Here is a 21,890-nt window from a genome sequence, read left to right as displayed (position 1 = left end):
TCCCTGCTAAGCAAACAGCTATTTCAGCAAGTCAAACATTAGCATTACTATCCATTGGTGGCGCATATTTCGTTCCCGGCTTTACCCATCATCTCGCCCTCCAATCTAATTTCCCACTCAGTGGACAGGCAAGTTCGTGATCGGGAGATAACTTTGCAACAGCTACGGCGAGAAAACAAGAGAGAGAGAGACTCTCGCTGCTAGCACCGCTTGCTGGTTATTCATGGCTCTTTACAGCAGATGGAAACAGAGAGACTCCTGGCTTTATGGAGCAAGGTAGGCTTGTTCTAGCTCACTAATCTCCAAGAGGCCCAGACTCCAGCAGCCAGCGCTCCCTGTCACATTTACCGTTTCAGCCGCGAGTCCAAGAACTGCCCTGCCGTAATCCACGTACGTGCTGCCACCACAGGGATAATTGGACAAAAAGGAAGAAGTGTAAGTCTCGTCGAGTAAGTGTAACCTTGAGCCAGACTCACAAAGAGAAACATAAGCTGCAGAAAAAAAAAAAAGAAAGAACGTCAATTACCCACTCGGCAGGAGCCGTTGTGTTTGAACACGCTTTCCCTAATGTGATCAACATGCAACCGCCAACAGCCAGCCCAGAAACATTACTCATTTCCCACCGGCAGCACTACAGAGCACAACGCAAGACGCCTTTTTGCCTCGAACATGCACGCTCGGAGATGCAACGTTACTGCTCAGCTGCGGCACGCAGTCGTGCCACAAAGCCAGCAAGAGGCAGTGCACTGTTTACAGAGAAGATAAGCAGAGCAGTTGTTAACAAATTACGATGAAAGAGTTGAGAATTTAAAGCCAAACGCTCTCTCGATGCGGCGAACTGCTTGCAAGTCTCGAGGAAAGCACTTCACTGACACCTCACCAGCAATTATGTGGTCCCTAAAGACACCCCGCGTCAACCCACCTGCGCGGCACGAGGCACAACAACACGGGGCAAGCCCGGGCCAGGATGCTGGGCCGCAGCGCCCTACGCTCACAGGAAGCAGAAAGATAGACTTACCTGTCGATGATCACGGGGTCTGAGGGGGTTTCGTTCCTGTTTCCGCAGCTTTTTTTGTCACAACACCGACTTGGGGAGAAGAACACAGGGAGAGAGAAAAGGAGACATGAGATGAGATATGAGAGAATCAGCAAACAGCTTGCATGTGTCTTTCGTCTCCGAGCACCGTGTGTTTCGATTTATTCATCTGACACGCTCTCTCGTCCTCTTTTCTAGCTAACCGCCGAGGTGTTTGGCGTAGGTTCTGGCTGAGCCGGATGGTGTTGGTGGCTGCGGTTCTCACAGATGCGGGCGGCGGGTAAACACGGATCCCGGCGCTGTGGCTGAAGGAGTGAAAACAGCATGTTTTTGGTGTTTGTCTTAGTGCTGAGAGGAGGAGAGGGGGTGCCAGGAGGCCGGGAGGGGGGAAAGCTCTCTCTCAGCCCCAGCTTTTGTTTACCTCTAATTGTCAAGCTGTTGTGTCTGGAGAGGATGCAAGATGCCACCTTCAACCAGGATTTCTGTGGGGCACTTATTAATTACCAGCTCAAAAAGCCTCCATCAGTCTCCTACAATGTGCCAATGCCTCCATTTTGAGGCCCTGAAGATGCTTCCATTATGCTTTCTTTAATTAATGTTGAAATTACAGAGGGGGAAAAAAAATGTTATGCCTCTTGAATTTAAAGAAGCCTACTTGTATAATGGTTACATGTCTAAGTGAGCCAAATTAACACCATATGGTATGGAAAACACGTAAAGCTCCTTAAAGCTGACAGCTAAAATGATTAAGGTATGTCTGCGGACCTCTGCTTGAGACTCGGAAACGCATCTGTGCGGTTTTGACGCAAGCAACAGAGTGCGATGCTAGGAACTTTCTTGTTCGTTAAACGAGGCTCTTAAAAGTTTGAAGCGTTATTAGCTCGCGCGCAGAAGGATGTGGCGTGACCCCTGCGCACGGTTCTGATTCCTTTCCGATATGGTGGAAAATGGAGTGTGCTTGCTTCCATAAGCGACGGGTTCTCTTTCAGTGCAGTTATTTCATTTATCGTCAGTTTTCTACTTTTAAAATAACCACAGGATAAGGATTTCTCTGTGGCGTGTGCGTAAAAATCAGAACAGACAGAGTGGCGCACGATTGAAATGCTGAGGATGAAAAGCCACTTTCCAAAAACAGGCCCGAGTGCGCACACACGCGTCTGCATTTGAGCCGACCGCTGTGTGTGTGAATATCAATTCATCCTCTATAGCGTTAAAAGTCCAGTGAAATCATTCATAAGTCCGATGTCACCAAATGATCCGGTCAAATTTTTGCTTTTGAAGTAGAACTTCTGAAACTCGCAGAGCAGGGCGCAAAGCGAACCGTAAATCATTACGCATAAGCCGCCTGACAATTCTGAACATTTGGATTCTTTTCAGCGTATCCAGGCAGATCTATTCAGGGATTCATTGATTTTCTGTAAGGCTGATGCTCGGAGGCCTGGATGGGCCTACACCATGTGCGTTACGCATTTATGAAAACATGACAAGACATTATGGCTGATAAAATTCAATTACGCAGTCAAATGTAATAGTTTATAATTATCTGAAAATGAAAAGGATGTTTTTTTTTTCTTACCTGCACATAATTTCGTGTGTGAGAAGAACTCGGCACATTTCTGGGTTTTTATCTTGCCCTTCATATATAATAGCCTTGAAATAAAAGTCACAGTAAAGACGTTTTAAACAAGTGGATAATACATAAAATATAACATTTAAAACATTAAATATAAAACCGCATTTTCCAGCAAAAAATAGGTTACTTTGAAATTAAACATAAAATAATAAAATGTGGTTTTATGCCACAAAGTTCAAGTACACCAATTAAAAATCGAAAAGAGAAGGTGCGTAAATAAAATCAATTTAGCCCACATAAATTGTTAAACAATGTTTTATCTGTAAACCAACACACATGCCCACATTCTAGATTGAGATAACCTTTGTGTTATTAATTTGCATAAATAAATATGATGTTTGAAATGAATATCAACACTTGGCCGGTCATTGCGATGACAAATTATACCACATGCATATCACTTTAGAAATGAAGAGTCGCATATGCTTCTGTTTAGATCTTTGCGCTATTTATTTGGGAAATTATAATAGAAATCACATAGATGTCGCTTCTCCGACGCAGATGGCCGCGATAAATAATACTCATAACCGTACACATCAACGCGGTTATAATCTGCAGATATTTAGGGGTAGAGTGCTAATGGGCAATCTGTTGTTTATTTTGGGCCGCTAACAATGATTTTTCTTTAGATAAAAAGCGGTGTCGGGGGGTACGCTTGAGTAATTTTTGAGCATTGGCTTTAACAGATGGCGTTTGGAGCTGTAGGTGCGCACGGGCCTTGGTGCTTTTTGCGCGTTCAGTCTCACTCTCTCTTTCTCTCTCTCTCTCTGTCTCTCTTTCTCCCTCCCTCCCTGTTTGCCCTGCTCCCGTTATGATGTACTGTGCAAGAGCGCACTCCAACGCGTCCTTCCGTGGGATCCGTGGGGCGCGTTGGAGTGCGCTCTTGCACAGTACACCATTGCAAAAAAAAAAAAAAGACATTAACTTTTATATAAATTCACAGTAGGCCTATTATTGGTTCATATAAATGTATGAAAATCCAAGCACACATAAAACCGGAAAGAAAAAAACGCATGCGTAATGTGCGTAAATAAGCACGGTGCAAAAATAAATTGCTTTAAATATATGAGAACTTATTATAAAGTATAGTAGCAATTAGCTCCCTTTTGAATTTGAATTTGCCAGCTGCATGCTGAATGCAAGCGTTGGGTTGTATTTCTGATTACATTAATTATATTAATCATTTAATTCTATTAAGAAATATCTAACAAAGATCAAATTAAAAACGTTAGCCCAAATCTAGATATTGCAAATGACAAAATAAGCACTAGATAGATTTTATCAGACATTGCTTTATGTGTGCTTATTTATTTCCCTGCCTCTCACTGAAAATATACGGAAAACCATAAAGTGGCTGTTCAGCGCCATTGACTCTTTGATCATGTTCAGCTCCATTCAGAGGCGCCTCAGATAAAACCTTCATATTTTCTCTCCTGTGAAGCCAAACGATGGATAAACTACAGATAACAAGAGCCTCAAAATCAAGCTAAAGATCCGCCCTGTTCTTTACCATGAGAGGCTGAAATGGACAATGGAAATGAGCTGAGAGTGATTTCAGAGAACATCAGAGTACAATATGAACTCAAGTGTCTGTCTCACGCCTGGAGCTTTATTTGTATGCCTTTAACCAGATCTGATTGCAGCACAACAAAAGTGAATTTTCACGTGCGACAGCGCGATATAATGGCACACTAAAATTTAGCAACTGAATGGCAATTAAGAAATATTGCACTGCCAGATAAAAAAAGGCATTTTTTTAATATCATATACAAAGCAGCTATGATATAAAATTATTACAAATAAGTTCCATGCATTATAAATGATCATTGTTGTGCTTCACAAGCACATGAGCTATATATTGTCTCAGATTAAAACACGATTGAATAAAATTAAATAAAAAAACAGCCTAATGAGCGCAATACAGAAATATAGGGTTTGACAAATATGCTCCATATGCGACAGCAAGACTATAATGTGGCTCATAAGAAACTAAATGATAAAGAAATGCAATAACACTTTAGGTTATTTTCCTTTTATCCTCAGTATTTCTTTATTAATAATATTTTATTTTAAATGCGTAATTTTAAAGTGTATATACTTTTGTGCCCTCCACCATTTCATTAATTCGCAATAAATTATCACGCAGCTACACGAGAAGAAAAACGTGGTAATGTGATTCATATTAAATTAAATCCGCCAAATAACCTCCCCCATTAATCAGAGCAACCCAAAATACAGCCACGGCTTTACATTACAGTGTTCACAGTACATGTGAATATGAGCTACAGCATCAATAACAATAAAATGCTGTGCATCTCCAAAACAATATTACATATAAAGAAGAAGATGTGTTTGTGTATTTTGTATTTACTTATGGAAACATGTATTCTATAATATCAAGTGTGACCAAAGCACGTGCAACAAAATATGACACCGATTAGAAATATAAATACACACACGCAAGGAGAAAGAAAAAGTTCTTACCTGTTTTGTCATGGAATCGATTAACCGAACATAAAGATCCTGTTCTGTTCTGACGCCTGTGGGAAATTATTTTTGTTTTTCAATGTGGAAAAAGTCTGGTGTAAAAAAAAAACTATACAAAGTTTCCTCGGAAAAAATGTAATAAATAAAAAATCTGAAAGTATTCTTGAAATTCAATAATAGAAAAAAAAAAAAAATAATAATGAAAACATCATCGAAGGTCTGCCATCTACTAGAATTATATTTGTGGAATAAACTGAACTACATTTTTAGGAAACTAATACGGCTCCATTGAGCAAATAAAACACTTGTAAATCTATCCTTGCTGAATAGAGAAATTTACACTTACCGTTGCTGTACAATAGTTGTAGTTTGTAATGTATCCCATTGTTAGTTTTTTCACTGTTAGGCTCCTGAAAATAAGCATTTGTTTGGGGTCAGATTGGCATTATTGGGTTGTTGATCATTTTATTTTAGTGTGTTTATGAAATGCATGCATTTTTGTCTGTATGCATGTTCCCTTAGCATCTTTACGCTTTTAAAATCCAGCAACTCGATTTAAGGTTGTATTTAGTAGATTAATTCCTTGCAATAATGTGTATAATGCATATCTATTTTTTTCTTTTTCTGTGAAATCCGTCAAAGCGGTTTAATGGCGCACGTGTTTCCAAAGATCTAGAAGTGTGGAAGTTTTAAGGTGAAAATTCAAAGCAGTATTCCAGAGTGGCGCTTACTTTATCCTTTTCCACAAAGTCCACATAAGCTGTCCTTTCGATCTCCACTGGCTGTCCCTGTCTGTCATAAAGCGCCAGGACGAAGTGGAAAAAATTGGATTTTCTGAGGTTGGATGGCGGTTGTTTCTCATAGTGCGCCCGTGCCAGACCAACTCCACTGCGGGGAAAAACAAGACACCAGTGTGGGTTAAAACAACAGGCGTACACTTGAGATATAGATAGATGTAGATAGAATGAAAACATGGGAGAATTCTTGATTTGTCACTTAAACTGTAATATGATGTAATGAACAGGGGAAAGCGGCGAAGAGGTGCATGGGGAGAGTGTAATTGATACATGGCATATTGGGGATTTAGGGGTCGATCTGAGAAATGCATTAAAAAATCGGATGATTTGGCAAACGTACCTCTGGGCGGCCGTGTTCGCATCCACCACCCCAGCCGTGTGCATCCACGATCGGACCGAATTCATGCCACTGCCCAGCGGTTCCTCTTTCATAGTGGTCCCCCCTCTTGGTATATTTTCCTGAATCCCAAACATTAAAACAGTTCGCGTGCAACCCACTTCCAGCCAAAGAGATGAAATGAGAGTGTGAGCGAGGGCGCGTCGTCTCTCCAAGAGCCCCTTCGGATAGCCGTGAGAGTTTGTTTGGGATTTGTCGAAAAGAAAAGAAGAAGAAAAGAAAAAGCAGTCCCGACTCCTTCTTCAGTCCGTCCTGCGTTGGCACCACATGAACGATTCAGTGCGTAAAGATTCTCAAGTCTCTCCAAGCAGCTTGTTTGGATAGATGGAGATCCTCTCCCGTGGAAGAAGCGAAACAAGTCGCGCAAATAGCAGGGATATTAGACTCGTTTTAATTCAGTTAAACATTTCTTGCAACTTTCTGTTGTTGTTGTTGTTGATGATGATGATGATGATGATGATGGTGATGATGCTCTTAGCTTGGTGGCATCCTATAACAACAGCATCAAAAAAGGCTTCGGGACACTGCTGAATCCACCACTTCTGGCTCCAAAAGACAAATAAACGCGTAAATGATCACCGTGGAGGTGTTCCCGGACACGGGAGAGGATGATGAGGGGCCTTTAGCGCGTCTTTGCAGAATGGATGGAAGCATACAAAACTCAACCCTCTATCCCCCAGGACTGGAGCCTTTCCCGGGAGCCAAAAACTCCAGACCCACGGGATCCACGCTGTCAGAGGATGACGCGTATGTGGGCGGGGCTTTGCCCATACATGGAGAGGATTGGCGCTTCCTGTCGCTGGGCTTTAAGCTTGGACCGTGAGTACATACGCGACTAGAGTCGCTGCTGCTGCTACTGCTTTTCCAGTGCGCATCGTGTGAAGTAATCATCAGAGAGGAACAGAAATTAATGATAATGAAAGCCCGCGAATAAAGCGCGGCGCGCGGGAACTATATTTCCTGAAAAACTGCCATGCAAGTTTATAGAGTGCAAAAGAGAACTGACTGACCACCCATCCGCTGCAATTGGTTTCCAGAATATATATATATTTTAAAGTCTTGCTGGGCCATCATCACTATGACAGCGGTGTCAAACGTCCCGGACGCGAGCCTCCAAATCGATTCCCTTTGATTACTCTCAAATCAGGAAGGTGTACTGGCATTTTAAGACTACATGCTCCTTATAATAAACACCCTGGGCATCTGCATAATGGCGTAATGCGCGTCTTAAATCATGGCAACCTTTACTGCTTGAATCTAAGACCCGGTTTGCGTGCGTGGAGCGAACCGAGGCGATGTCAAACTCCTAGTCCTAGCGCGTACACGCTTAATTTAGTAAATTATTGCAGAATTACATCTGAAAGTGTGAAAGGACTCGGGGGAAACATTGCGTCCACCCTCTCCTTCTATGCGCACGAAGTAGGATGTCTTTTGTAATAAAAATATAATAATTTATCAGGACAATAAGGGTAATTTTTCCTTTCATTTCGTAAGGTGCTCATGTCTCCGATATTGGGAGACTCTGCATGTATGTTAATATTTGATTTAATGGGCGAAAATGAAAGTCCGATGTTGGTTATCTGGGGACCCTGTGCGCTGGAGGGAGGGATGGATGGATGGACGGAGAGAGGAGAAGAGAGATGCGTTTTACACAGCAATCTATTCTGCTAGTGTTGGGGGTTAATGACTATTGCCAAAGATAAGTGAATTATCAAAGCTGTTGCTCTTGCCTCGACTCAAAATCCATCACATTGCATCGTCGTCTAATTAAATACGTAAGTAATAAAATTATATTTTACGACAATTTAAGATTGATATGCTTTTTGTCTTTAATTCGCAATGACTTTGATCCATGCATACACTGAATGCCTCTGTGAACTTTAATGTTAAATGGCACTCTAGGCAGCAAATGATGATTATTATTTGTCTTAATCAGGAAACAGTTGTTTTATGTTTCACGTGAAATGTTCTTATAATTAATGTTATCAAAAATTCGAATAAAATTACGCGTGTGCTAATAAATAAACCTAACATTTCCGGAGACCTATTTGGCATGTGATTTCTTTATTTGTTTAATTTTTTAAGTAGTATTATTTTTATTTTATCCGAGCCCTATTCTAATTTACCATGATAAATATTTCAGGTTTGCTAACCATAGGCCTAATCTACAGTATCTCTAATACAGATTACACACCAAAGCGATTTCAATCTGATTACCAAATTAGGGTTTTAGTCTAAATCCCTTTAAATCTGATACTGTTGACTAGAGAAGTTCAACAATCCCATCGCGTAGGTAACGATCCCGTCCTAAAAAGGAGTTTTAAACCTTATTTGACAACAAATGCAGCTGCCCCTCTATTTTGGAAGATATTAGGCGAAAATGAATGCAAATCTGTGTTCAGAAGCCATCTGGCCGGAGACTGGAGAATCAGCTGCTCGCCTGAATCCATCTCGGCTCATTTCTGAGGCTCATCTGGAGCCCGGAGCCAAAGCGTGCAAAATGCGCTCTTTAATTCACCAACTTTCACTTTCGCTCCTCGACGTTTGAAAATAAAATGCGGGACAAATTTATGACACACACACAAAAAAAATCCGGCTTGTTTATTGTGATAACTGCTTTAATTGCGTTTTACATTTCCAAAGTGTCACATGTGTCAGTTTTTGTTATGCAAAAAAAAAAAAAAAAAAGAAAGGCGCAGCTAAAATATCCACAGCATGCTAAATGTTCTGTATGAAAAAAAAAAAGACAAAAGCGCGTATAGGGTTTGCATTACATAATTATAATAATAATCAAATATTTCATGCTTTAATTGTTTAATATTATTGTTGACGATAATAAAAACTTGCTAAATTAGAAGTTGTTCAGATTAGTGTTTGGGTTCATGGGTTAATTTTAGAAAACCATCTTTCTAAAATGTTCTACTGTGACATGTAAGCGCTTTTTGCTTCGTTTATTTATTAATTTATGTTTTTTAAGTGAAAGCTGCGGATTGAGCTCTATTCTGTCTGCCCATGTTAGATCTTATTTGGGGAGATGTACTAACCGAGAGCGCAGGACAAAGGAAAAGTTAGTCATGCAGAAGGTGTGTGTGGGTTTGAATAAGATTTGTTCGGCGTTGCCAAGACCTCCCGAAGAAACGACCCTCCTCCTTATTGTGTGTGAAGTGTTCCTTTTGTGTGAATTTACGGGGTGAGGCTCCAATGATCCCCAACAAATTTGCATTTAAATAGCGACATCAACCGATTCGCGTGCCACACACCAGTGGCTTTCCCAGATGTCAAGGCAAAGTCAGTCAGATGGCCAGTGCCCAGATGTCCCCTCCACGCATCATACCAGCGCACCACGACTTTCCTATTTGCATCTTTGCGCACGGCCAGATCATCCAAAGCCCAGTTTTAATCTTAAAGGTCTGGAGCAGAAATGACACCTGCAAAACTCTAGAGAAGCTGCAGAGGTGAGGAATGGCTGTAATAAAATTGCTTGGAGAGAGCGAGGGCCTGTCGGTCTCCAACATCACAGAAAAGCATAGACATGCGTTCAGGCTGTTATTGGCATTGAGACATGAAATTAAATTAGCAGTCCTGAGATTCTGGGTGCGTAAAATCGGACAACCAACCACTCAGAGAGCACCTCGTGTAGTGAAAGGCGTGAACCAGCTCATCATAACCCATGTAGAGATGCTGAAAGATGATTTACCTTCGGAATATCAATCCAAGTGCTCAAGTTTCTGGGTTTTAAGCGGATGTGCCAGCTCCAAACGTTCCAGGTCTTTACAACATGGTGTTTTCGACCATCAAAAATAAAGAACATATATTTGGAAACGAACGAGGATCAACATTTCAGATTTGCATGCTTTTAAAACCAAGTCATCTTATATTGAGAGTAGAAAATCATTTTTACATTTGTAGTGGGTTTATCTAAAAGGGAGTGTGGGAGAGAAGGAGAGAGGGAGAGATGGAAATCAAAGATGCGTAAACGTCAGTGCATGACACACAGGGCGAATCAATCATTCCTCTTTGCATTTTTAAACTGTTGCATATGTTCTCCTCGCCTTAATCATGACAACTAATTACATCGTTAATGATCAGAAAAGGGAAAAATGAGGGCAAATAAAATCTTGATGAATTATGTGCACTGCTATTAGAGTCAAGTTATCATTTTTTATAACAGTTTATTGTTGTTTCTGGCGCTATTATATTAAGGTGTGTATCAAGCGCAGATATTGCATACAATTAAATAGGCATGTTTTATAATAAAGTAAGTTAAAGTTCATATATTTTTTTCAATTGTAGATTTGTAGCGGGTGGAAATTACGCCTAAAAACCAAATAGCGTTAAATAATGAAATACATAAATAATAAAATATGTGAATAAATAATACATTAACAGTAGAAAAAATAGACAAACAATGTGCTTAATTATTGACCTCCTCTAAAATAGCTCTCATTAACAATATGACAAATCTCAATCTCTCCCTCAAAGACGAATGTGAGCATCAATCTAAATGAATAAAAGGTGAAAATATATGAATTTATTTACCGGAGGAAACTGCAGGAGCTTTTGGCGGAGCAGCTTTTAATCTTTGAGAGAAATTTGATGAAGAGCGCCTCCTTTTGACGCATCTGCAGAACAGCGCTTGAGATCACAGCACAATTAAACGGGAGAAGAGCACTAATCAATAGCCTAATATCGATCAAACATGAGCCAATCAGTTTCTGATTCTCTTTTAAAGAGTGCCAGAATTTATCACTACACAGCTGTCGTGCATTGGATGTGTTTGCAATCATCAAACAGACTGGATATAAAAAGACAATGAGAAAGACTTAACCACCCCCCACCCCACAAAAAAAAAAAGAAAGAAAAAAGACAAGTCTGATATGGTTATCAAATGTTAAGGAACAAATTATAAACCTTATTTCGCAGATTAAAGTGTCCAAGGTAAATTAAATAGGCTACACATAAATACATGCATTTAACTGCAGAAAACAATAAAAACTCCAATAAAAGTATTGTATCGTGTGGCACGCCGTCGTGTCCAATATCTGCTGATGCTTTTATTTGCAGACAAAAAATAAAAAAATAAATAAAAATCTCCATATCCAGCTGCATCTGTATCGTGCAGAAGCACAAAGTGCATGTGTTATTTCTGTGTGAAACAGGTCGTGCTGAGGGCACCTTCACTGTGAAAACAGGTTTCGATTAGGTAATTTTAGATATTGTAATTGGCTTTAATTAAACATGTATCGCGCTAATTAACTCAGATTTTTGCTCAGCCGCTGGGACTCTCGTGTCGGCTTTGATACAGTCGAGCAGATGTCCCAATACAACTCCAGTGACAATTACAAACTTCAGCTCTATAGCTGGCTGCAAATAACTTCAATCCTTACTCGCTGCCTGACGACATTAAACAGGTCAGCATTCCTGTAGATAGCCTACATTTATTTAGTTTAAATATAAGTGATATTTATTCTAAACTAGTTACGTATGGATTTCACACAGACTATCTTTATTCGATATCTTTAAAATTGTATCTTTTGAATGCAACACACTGCACGAGACCAACTTTTCTATAATTTGCCTTATATCTATTGTTATTAGCTTTGTTTTTATTACTGTTGTTGTTCAAATAAAATTATAATTATTAAAAAGTATAAACAATAACAATGGTGACTATGTATGTTAATAGTATTAAAAGTTCAAATTATAAAGTATATGAATTATAAATCTATAAAACAAATATATTAATGATTAAACACCAACAACAACTATAATAATAACAGTTGCCATTATTAACCTCAAGTGCTTTCTTTGTGTGTCAAGATCGTGATTCACAGCTGATTTTAAATGATGACAGCAGAACATGTGAAATGGGCTGGTTATGTCGAGGTTGCCATATAATAATTAGCATTTTATTCTGCTGCTGAAATGAAGATGGAGAGAGAGAAAGAGCCCGAGGCGCAGCTCCAGGCAGCACCTATAGAAAGAAAAGAGCAGAGAGCCATTCTACACAATTAACATGTAAAATATCCAGTGGAAATGGACTCTGAAAAGAGACGGAGCGGGTCAGCTACACCTCATTTCAGTAGATCCCGTTAACTCTCGTGATTACAAAGTTTAGCGGAGTAATTAACGGCGCGGGGCCGTCAGCTGCACCTGCGCTCGGGGCCCCATACATGCACCACCAGTGACAGAGACGGAGATTTCAAGTCTCGGGTTTAAACAGCTCACCCTGCGATGAGTTTGTCACCAGCAGCACGTCCTTCACGAGGCGTGATTGACCTACTTTCTCCCAGTTATTTTCTCAAATCAGACACTCGTTGGGAGCTTGAACATCTGGTAACCGAGAGGAAGAGCCACCGGTCTGTCTATTCCGTCCAGTCACTTCTGCCCCTGTAGGTGAGACGATCTCAGGCTTTTCTGGCACGAAAAGGTCCATTATGTGGTGCCATTGCCCCACCTACAGGCCTGAGGCGTAAAGAAAAAAAAAGACCCTTCAGTCGGAGCCTGAGGTCAGAGCCTACATCTGCTGGAGAATAGAATAGAATAGAATAGAATAGAATAGAATAGTGAAAGATTGTATAATAAATACATTCTTAGTGCTTGCTTTGTGTCATTTTAATTTCTCTAAAATTAGTTATCTACACATAAATGGTGTCGAAACCATTTTCACTCAGAAATTGCTAGTATTCGCACTCCTAATTACAAAGAATCAGCAAATAATACATCGAATTAAAAGTGAAATTCTGAAATAGAAATACTGAAATAGTATTTTCTTGTTTGAAAAAAACAAAAACATTTTTTATCAGTCTACAGAAGTAATTAAAAATAAATATTAAAGTATCATTCAAATCTCTTTCAACAATGCAATCACAATAAATATTGCTTTCTGCCATGCATACATTTAAGTGTAGAAAAGGTATACATTTACACATCTTTCTATTTTCCACTTAGATCCATTGCAATTTACTACTCTTTTTGCTTTATCTATTCATTAAACTATTTAAGGGCTAATGCAGTAACTACAGCAACACTGAAACTGAGAAACAATGGCATGCTCAATTTTATTTTCATATCAATGTTGAACATATTTGAGCAAAGCCCGTCTCTCACAGGACAGATCATAGTCTAAAAACGGGGCTTTAGTCAAAATCCAGTTGATAAAATGTATATACTCAATTTCACCTTTTCATTTCAGAATGGTTCAGAGACTTAAAAAGTCATATTTTCAAATCGTGTGTTGAGTCAAACACATTTTCAGTACTGTAAAAAACTGAACTAAATTATGGAAAGGTTGATAGTTAAAGCATTCTTTAGGAAACCTCAATATTTTACTTTCAGATTAAGCGGTCAAACAAAATCAATTCTCACTCAATTGAACACTATTGTGATGCAACAAGACTACTAAATGTAGTCCACAATTTATCATTCGGAACTTCCTGCTATTTCCTGAGAGCACATCACCCAAACACTCCACATGACAGAGTCAAAAAGGTCAACGCTATGAAATGAAAACTACGGAGGAAAGAAATTGAAAATGTGAGAAATGACAACTCGTAGCACGAAGCGGGACTGTTAGTGACTGCCTTGCTGTATCAAAATGAAATTCCCCAGCTGCCAGCTCTAATAGGGAGGGTCAACAGGTCAAAGTTCACACAGCCCCTTATTGCTGTGTTACGTTGCAGTTTAAATTCCCAGTGGCACTGGCGTAAGAGCGGAGGCACACACTCACTTAGAGACGTGTCTTACATCCACATAATGGCAGGTCAGATTGGATCCAGGTGCATTATTAGCCCATAAATTTGTAATTGAGTAGCCTCAATATTGATATAGAGACTGGTAGTTAATTCTTTTTTGTCGTCCATTGTTTTGATGTCATAATGGCATATCAAGCCTGAACTGTTTCAATACCATTGCTTTGAAAAACAATTTCACCCCCATTTAAGAATTAAAACTCTAAGAAATCATTCTGTATGTCTAGAATCAGTCCACAGTAGTGACAAGTCCCTCGGCTGGGAAGGCATGCAGTCTAAATGTGTGTGTGTGTGTGTGTGTGTGTGTGTGTTTTACACCATGTGGGGATAACGCCGTCTTCTGTGGTTTCTGCTGTATCTCTGCCCTGAACAGATTCACACAGTTTCATTCGAAAGATGCTCGACGCCGCCCACGTGCATAACTGAACCTTTAATCACACAGAGGAAGCAAACAAACAGCCTCTTTAATGATATTCCTCAAAAGATGGAGATGAAAACAGCTGCTGGAATTATTTATTTCCTAAAAGCAGCATTTTATGCATTTTTAAGTGCAACACAAAACATCAGATGTGGATTCCTCGAAATTACCAGGCGACTGCTTTTGAGATGCTTTACTCGCACATATCTTTGAGGAACTTTATTGGAATAGTGCCACAACAAACTGTGAAAGATATTGGGTAAAATATACAGTGGGGTCCAAAAGGCTTGGGATTTGATAATTTAGTGCTAAATTTAATGAGCGGAATAACAATTTTTTGAATTTCAGAAAGTCTTAGAATTTAGCATTTAGTGTCATCCAATTGCTTTAATCACAGCGGCACACATACTGATAAAAACACACAACAAAACCTGATGATCATGATTATGAGATGAAGAGAATAGCGGTGAATGTTTATTTAATATTAATAATGCGTGTGTAATTCTGGAATATTGACACAGAGAAGAAAATCTGATCACTTTGTTGAGTCACATGATCAGAATAAAAAAAAAACAAACAAAAAAAATTGGTTTAATTCAATTAAAAAATAAATCCCAGATTTGAAAAGTGCTCTCAGAGTTTTGGATCCCCTGCTCAATCTACACAAATTGAATGTTGCTCATTATATTTTAATTCCTATAATGAAACACAAAAATGACTTAACCATCAAATTTAGTTGTGTGGTCTTCTATTTAAAAGTTTTTCCCTGGATGTTTGTGTTTTTGTAAAGTCGTATGCAGTAGGTTTTGACAGATGCTGTCAGAGAATCTAAGAGCTGCAAAGAGAAAGAAAAAGGCAGAGAAAGTAAGAAAGGAAACCTGCTCAGATGGAGAACGTGAAGATCATTCTGATGTGTGAACTCTACATTATTAACAGACAAAAAGATGAAGATGCAGCCGTGAAAAAAAAAAACACACACCCCAAGCAAATGCTTAAAATAAGTGCTGTCAGCTCGGCACTGTGTACCGGGACCACAGAGGTGAAAAAAACTGTGAAAAAAATTCACAGAGCTTTAAATTAAACAGTGAAATGCAACGTCTGCATTCAAAAACCTTTTACCCCCAATTTCACATGTATTGTTTTCTTTTTTTTATGTGTGTGTGTGTGTGTGTGTGTGTGCCTAGTGCAGAAGTTTTAAAAGATTGTAGGCACTGACTCATTTCCACTGATTTAAAAATCTAAGGGAACGAACAACGACGTGATTGTGGTGAACACATCTCCTTGGTGAAGAGCCGCCCTAGTTTCCTGAGCTGCTCTGCGAGGAAGAGGGTGTGTTGGAAACAGCATATGGAGGGCATGTTTGTTAGTGCGCCGCTGATAAATGGATTAATTGGTTAGATTAGGCTGCCAAAGCTTTGATCACAGAAACCGCGCAAAGAAATGTGTTTATTGTTTATGATGATTTTGTTCATTGAGCTGTAGCATGGGCTAAATATGCAATAAATAAAAATGATGCATTCATGCATACTTGTTATTTCCTGTTTGGAGCAGAAAATAAACTCATAACTCATTGTGAAATGGTTTTGATTGTGAAATATGGGCCGTAAAAAACTTCTGTTCTCAGAACATGCTTCGTTTTAAGGACTTTTTACAGATCAATCAACTAAAATGAATATTTCAAACACTGAAACCTCATTTCACACATCAACTGGATTGTAAACAAAGCAAAGTGCTCAGATCATTTAACATTTGCCAACTTCAACTTGAGCAAAAACACAATTCAGCTGTGCAAGATTAAATTAATATACCTTTATTAGAATTATTTCTATAAAATGATCTCACAGACTTTCAGCGGTCAAACTCAGACACTGAAACTTAATAGTTTATCAAGTTACATGACTGTGTTATTTAACCACTGTTTTATGTATCTTTCATTAAACCAGATGAGATGATCCAACACAGAATTCAATGAATCCATCATTTTTACTCACTCATACATGTGCTGTTATTTTCCCTCCAAAGTGATGTCACTTCCTGCCCTGGATGATGATGTCATTAGGAAGTGTCTGTAATTTAAAAGGATTTAACAGAAGACATTTTAGGATGATAGTGATATTGAGGACCAGTGTTGGGGGTAACGCATTACAAGTAACGTGAGTTACGTAATCAGATTACTTTTTAAAGTAACTAGTAAAGTAACGCATTACTTTTTAATTTACAAGAAAATATTTGAGTTACTTTTTCAAAAAAGTAACGCCAATTACTTTGTTTTCCCATTTATTGTCTTAAATATGTTAAATAACACCGATGTATCTAATCCCATTTTATTAACCAATGTCTTTTCTTCTGACCTTTGATGATCCAGTTCAACCATAAGCAAAAATGACTTTTTAGTGTGATGAAGAGTGTTGAACCTTCTTTTCCTGCGTTCAGTTTACAGACGTGAATTTACTTTTTCTTCAGCCTGAGGTTTATTCGTTACAATTTTTGGTGTGAAAGGGCTTTTACATTTGCTGTAAATATAACTTTTTATATGAAAAACAAACAATCAAGCCCTGCTCATATTTAAAAAGTAACGTGAAAGTAACGTAAGGCATTACTTTCCATAAAAAGTAACACGATTAGTTACTTTTTTAGGGAGCAACTCAATATTGTAATGCATTACATTTAAAAGTAACTTTCCCCAACACTGTAAAGGACACATTCAAAAAAAAAACAAAACAAAAAAAACAACTATTAATTGATTATCACTTGGCATATAAGAAAATATGTTTTGTTTGAAACATTTTGATCAGAGAAAGAACATTTTGAGAAAAAAAAACATCTGAATTCATTAATAATAATAAATAATTTCGTATTGCATTAAAAGTTAGTATATAACGTTTGGGGAAAATAACGGGTGGGGAAAATGTACTTCAAAAATATAACATGCTAAAAACACAAACTACAATCTTTTTTCAAGCGAGGCAATATTCACACATGTGTGACTTCCTGTCTCCTTGTTTTTCCCTGTGAGTTATTTATTTATTCACTAAAAAACTGTCAACGCAGCAGATATTTTGGAGGAAACTACACGCTAGGTGTTTTCCAGAATTTTACGCTGCCTCAAATTTATATTTCAAGCTAATCAGAGAACAGCCAGCAGCATGTTTATCCCATTTGGCTGCTGGAGGTGAGTAGAAAGATGTGAATTGAATCTGCGCGAGTGTGAATCGACAGGCCTGTCATTGCCAGGAACCGCAAAGTTTCCTCCCCAGCAGAACAGCATGCGTCTTAATTCTCTTTACCTTTCTGCGCTCCCTCAGGGGACAGGCTGCAAGTTCGCCCCTCTTTGACTCGAATTTGATTTAACCTTTAAAGTCAGGTGCGCGGCTTCCTCTGTAAACATCTTCCGATGTATTTACCAGGACTGCTGCGTAGATACAAACAAGCCAGGGGGGGCTGTGATCTCGGCATGCATTATTAATCTAGATTATGCTTTATTTTCTTTATCAGGAGGGTGTGAGGAGATGAAACGCGAGCATTAGCTGCTTTTGCTCCCTTCCTGCATGACACACGTGGGCTTCGCTTCCCTTTGTTCACTTCAGTCTCTTCTGACACGCAGCCTGGCGTTAAACAGAGCGCGAGAGGCCTGTGTGTGTGTGTGTGTGTGTGTGTGTGCTCGAACACTTCCAGCATTTCAACTGTTAGCAGCGTCTGACTCCTGACTGACAGGTCGACACGGCAGCGCTACTCTACATGCTTTCATGGCATCATGTATGTTGTGTGGGTCTGTGGGGAATGCTTTGAGCGCCTGGAGAGCTTCGAGCACTGTCAAGGCTCACTAAGAGCCACAGAGGTGATCGAGGCTAAGTAAAAAGCCTTAAAATATACCAGCATCAGTTGTGCTATTGTTTTTTCACTGAAGGGAAAGAGGTCTCATCGAGGTCTCCGTTCCCAGGAGAGCGAGCGATGCTAAGAGATGTGGCTTTCGAAAAATAAAAGCGCATTTTTGCATGACTTGATGTGTGCTTCTTTCAAAGCACAAGCTACAAATTTGCACATGGTTGCTGACATACCATCACACAATAGATAATTCAGTAAAACCAATACAAATATAGTGGCATTATTTTGAAACCTGTCACCTGTGGGGGAAAAAATACAAAGAAAATAAAATGCACACATAATGCTGAATATGATTTTCTATTATCTGCATAAATATGAATTCACATGACTATGTCTGACTATCACAAATCCTTTTGAGGACATGTCTAGGCCATATATGAAGTGTAGGCTAATTAAGCACCTTCTGCTTTCTAATCATTGTATTATGCCAACTCTCATTTTCATTAGCCTACTATACTACCAATTTTTTTTTTAAGAATTATCTAAACACGTGCTCAAAGTTATTACAAAGCCTTATTTTATTAATGTTTTTAATATTATTATTATTACAAAATGACCATAAATGTGTTTTTGTGAGATCCACAATAATAGGCTTACCCTTCATCTCCAGCTGTTTTTATCATCCACCGACCTTGACGTCATACTAAGAGGCATTAATATTTGATAAAGATATCCTAGACACCTTTATATGATTATGTTCAGCCCATGAAGAGTTCCCAATGTAGAACAAAAGAAAACCTTGGTAACAATTTCTTACACTTCACATCATTTTTAGGCATTACATTGATTCTTGTTATTTAATTTCATGATTATTATTACGTTATTACGTTATAATTATTACGTTTCAGCGACGTTCAGGTCTCTGCATCCCACGTTTTCCTATGAAGATGAATAAAACATATTGGGTAAAGGTTACATATTACAATATCTCTCTGCAATGGGATATTGATTTGATAAAAATTAAATAAATAAATAAACAATCCAGCGAATCCCTTCCAAATCAGCGATTTAACAAAAGCCACCTCACCAGCCCGCAAACGCATATTAACTATCTATGAGAGCATTGTCAGGCGTGATTTTAAATGGACGGATCTTAAGATTTAGGACAAAAGGCTTCCATGAAAGTCTGAATGAGGCAACCGTGAGGAACACAATGAATCAGTGCCCCACATTCATGTCTCTAAGACTCTCTTTAACAGATATAATGCAGACACCTCCACCGGTCTTTATTCTTTCCCACAATGCGCAGCTTTCAGTCCATTCATAAACAGGAAACATCAAAAGATTAGGGCGAAAGATGTAGATATCTTAACAGTGCAAAATGGTCATATTTACAAAGGTCACCCATGTGGTGCATTTACACTTTTCTCTCCCTTTAACCGCATTCAACGAGTTACACCCTTTATTGACGAGGGTTTTGATAATGCGCCCGTTATCTAGCAAAGTATCTTTAAGTGAGTGCAGAGGTAGCAAATTTGACTCATTAAAGGAGCATAAAATTGTGTCTTTGTGCATGACCTTTTGTTCAGCATCTTTGGAGAATTCTGTTACTAAAGAGAGCAGTTTTTTGAGAGGAGAGAGGAAAGACTCCACGAGTATTAGGTTCCCGTTGGGAACAATGCCGACAGGTTCACCTTGCAGAGCATGGGTGTAACTTAGCCTAGAATATTGTGGATCAAAGCCTCATAAACAAAGTAGGTGGAAATGGTGTAAGAGTATATGAGATCCAGAAAAGAACACAGCCATGAAAGAGACGGGCCCTACACTTCAGGAAGAGGCAGGGGAAAGATGGAAATTTTGTCACTGCTGCGTTTAGGCCTTTAAACTCTTTAACTGAGAGCTCCCATTGAGCAATAGAGAAAAATCCAGCTTTTAAGAGATTCTTGAGTCTAACGAAGGGCCTGCGTACAACAAACGCTTTCTTTTATTCGGTTGTAATGACTTGATAATGGCTACATTTGGAGAATGATACAAATATTCAACTCTTTTCTACTGTAAATAAAAGGGGTAAAGCGGGTTGCAGCTAAACATTTGTGGAGTTAAAGACAGCAGGGAAATAGCACAAGAACAGACTTATTATTAAGGGAGGATAAATAATTTTTCAACTTTTTCTTTCTCTCTTCTCACATTTTTTTTCTCTTTAACGTTGTATACTGTTAATTCTGCATTGTGTATGCAGATTATTTTGAAAAATTCAAAAAAAAGGAGGAGAAAATGTTTTCTCTTTTTTGACACCAAAGGCCATGTCTTGAATATCTATTTTTTTATTATTTGATTGAATTGCCAAAAGTCATTTTTACACAAATTATACTGAAAATGTATGCAAAATAAGCTTTTTTTTATTATTATTATTATTTTTTTAAACAGGTAACTGAACAGCATTTTCACACAACATGACAAGGTCATGTGACAACTATGTAGCATGTATCCAATAGTGCACTTAAACGGATCTTTCAGTTCCTGTGTAATGGATGAATGGGAAGTAATTTTGCCTTTATTTTAATCTCTCTTTTTTTTTTAGATGTTGCCTCCACTCACATTCACCTTTTAGTATTTACAAAAAAAAAAAACAGTATGTAGCACACTGTTCAGCAAGCTAGTTCAGAGTACTAGTAAGATTTTTTTTTATTATTATTGGCATCAATGGTTCCAAAATATATTTTTTTTCTTAGTGTGAAGAACATTTTAATAATCTAAAGAACCTTTTGTGCAATGGAAATGTTCCTAGGATGTTAAAAGTTCTTCCTCAAACAACGAATACCAATAAATAACCTTTATTTTTAAGAAATGGGCATTCTTCAGTGCTGTAATAACCCCTTTTTGAATGTTTATTTTAAAGGTGTATTCCATTGCGAACATACCATCTATACAATAAAGTTCCAAAAGAGTGCTTTCATCATGGAAAAGCCATTTTGGGTTATCCAAAGAACCTTTCAGTGATCATTTATTTTTTATTTTTTTTTCAAAAGTCTCTTTCTTTCTTAGTGTGTCAACATTTGAATAATCTAAAGAACCCTTTTCCACAATAAAGGACCTTTGGAATGTTAAAGGTTCTTCATGGAAGCATCAGTGCATATACAAAACCTTTGTTTGTAAGAGTGTAGCCGACAAAACTTTCATCATTAACACGCATATATAATCAAGAAAGCGACTAGTCAGCACGTTACAATGCTCGATTGGTTTTCCTCCTCCCTGCTGACAACGAAAGCGAACCACAAATTTCCCCTGCATGTGCACACGGTGTACCCTGACCCCGCTGATCTGTACAATAAACCCATAACAGCCCTTTGTCTCCCTAAGGAGAACACACCGGCAACCTGGGCCACTTACGGGAAACCAGGAGCAGGTCCACGCAGCGTCAGGTCACGGTGAGAGCGGAGGGGGCTGGAGAGGAAAATAATAACTCATCTATGAGGCCGAAAGCACCAACATCTAAACAAACATATATGTGCACCTGTCACAAGCGCTCAGAGGGACTATCGTGTT

The 21,890-nt window shown here is 38.7% G+C and overlaps 2 protein-coding genes across 13 annotated transcripts in view; one reads left to right on the top strand and one right to left on the bottom strand.

The window, feature by feature from the left end:
- The window catches only part of LOC306857864 (transcription factor COE3-like), a 101,090-nt gene extending 93,998 nt beyond the window's left edge, over positions 1-7,092 (bottom strand). For 11 of the 12 annotated variants that reach the window (XM_079398103.1, XM_079398104.1, XM_079398107.1 and 8 more), the window contains exons 1-6: positions 6,294-7,034; positions 5,888-6,044; positions 5,503-5,566; positions 5,154-5,209; positions 2,613-2,686; positions 1,019-1,087 (exon numbers count right to left, since the gene is read on the bottom strand). In XM_079398103.1, coding sequence (XP_079254229.1) covers positions 1,019-1,087; positions 2,613-2,686; positions 5,154-5,209; positions 5,503-5,566; positions 5,888-6,044; positions 6,294-6,427 — 554 coding nt within the window. In that variant the 5' untranslated portion in view covers positions 6,428-7,034. Of the gene's footprint in view, positions 1-1,018; positions 1,088-2,612; positions 2,687-5,153; positions 5,210-5,502; positions 5,567-5,887; positions 6,045-6,293 lie in introns of all 12 variants that reach the window. The other variant, XM_079398110.1, reaches the window with a different exon arrangement.
- Positions 6,362-21,890, top strand: part of LOC306857866 (glutaredoxin 3) — a gene marked incomplete at its 5' end in the record, with an annotated part of 36,512 nt that continues 20,983 nt past the window's right edge. The window contains one exon of the mRNA XM_079398123.1: positions 6,362-7,169. Within this exon, the coding sequence (XP_079254249.1) occupies positions 6,922-7,169 (248 nt within the window). The remainder of the gene's footprint in view (positions 7,170-21,890) is intronic.

This window comes from Barbus barbus (assembly GCF_936440315.1).
Source record: "Barbus barbus genome assembly, chromosome: 38".
In the NCBI taxonomy this organism is placed as follows: Eukaryota; Metazoa; Chordata; class Actinopteri; order Cypriniformes; family Cyprinidae; genus Barbus; species Barbus barbus.
Note: the sequence above shows the minus strand (reverse complement) of the source record. Positions and strands in the feature narration are given on the sequence as shown.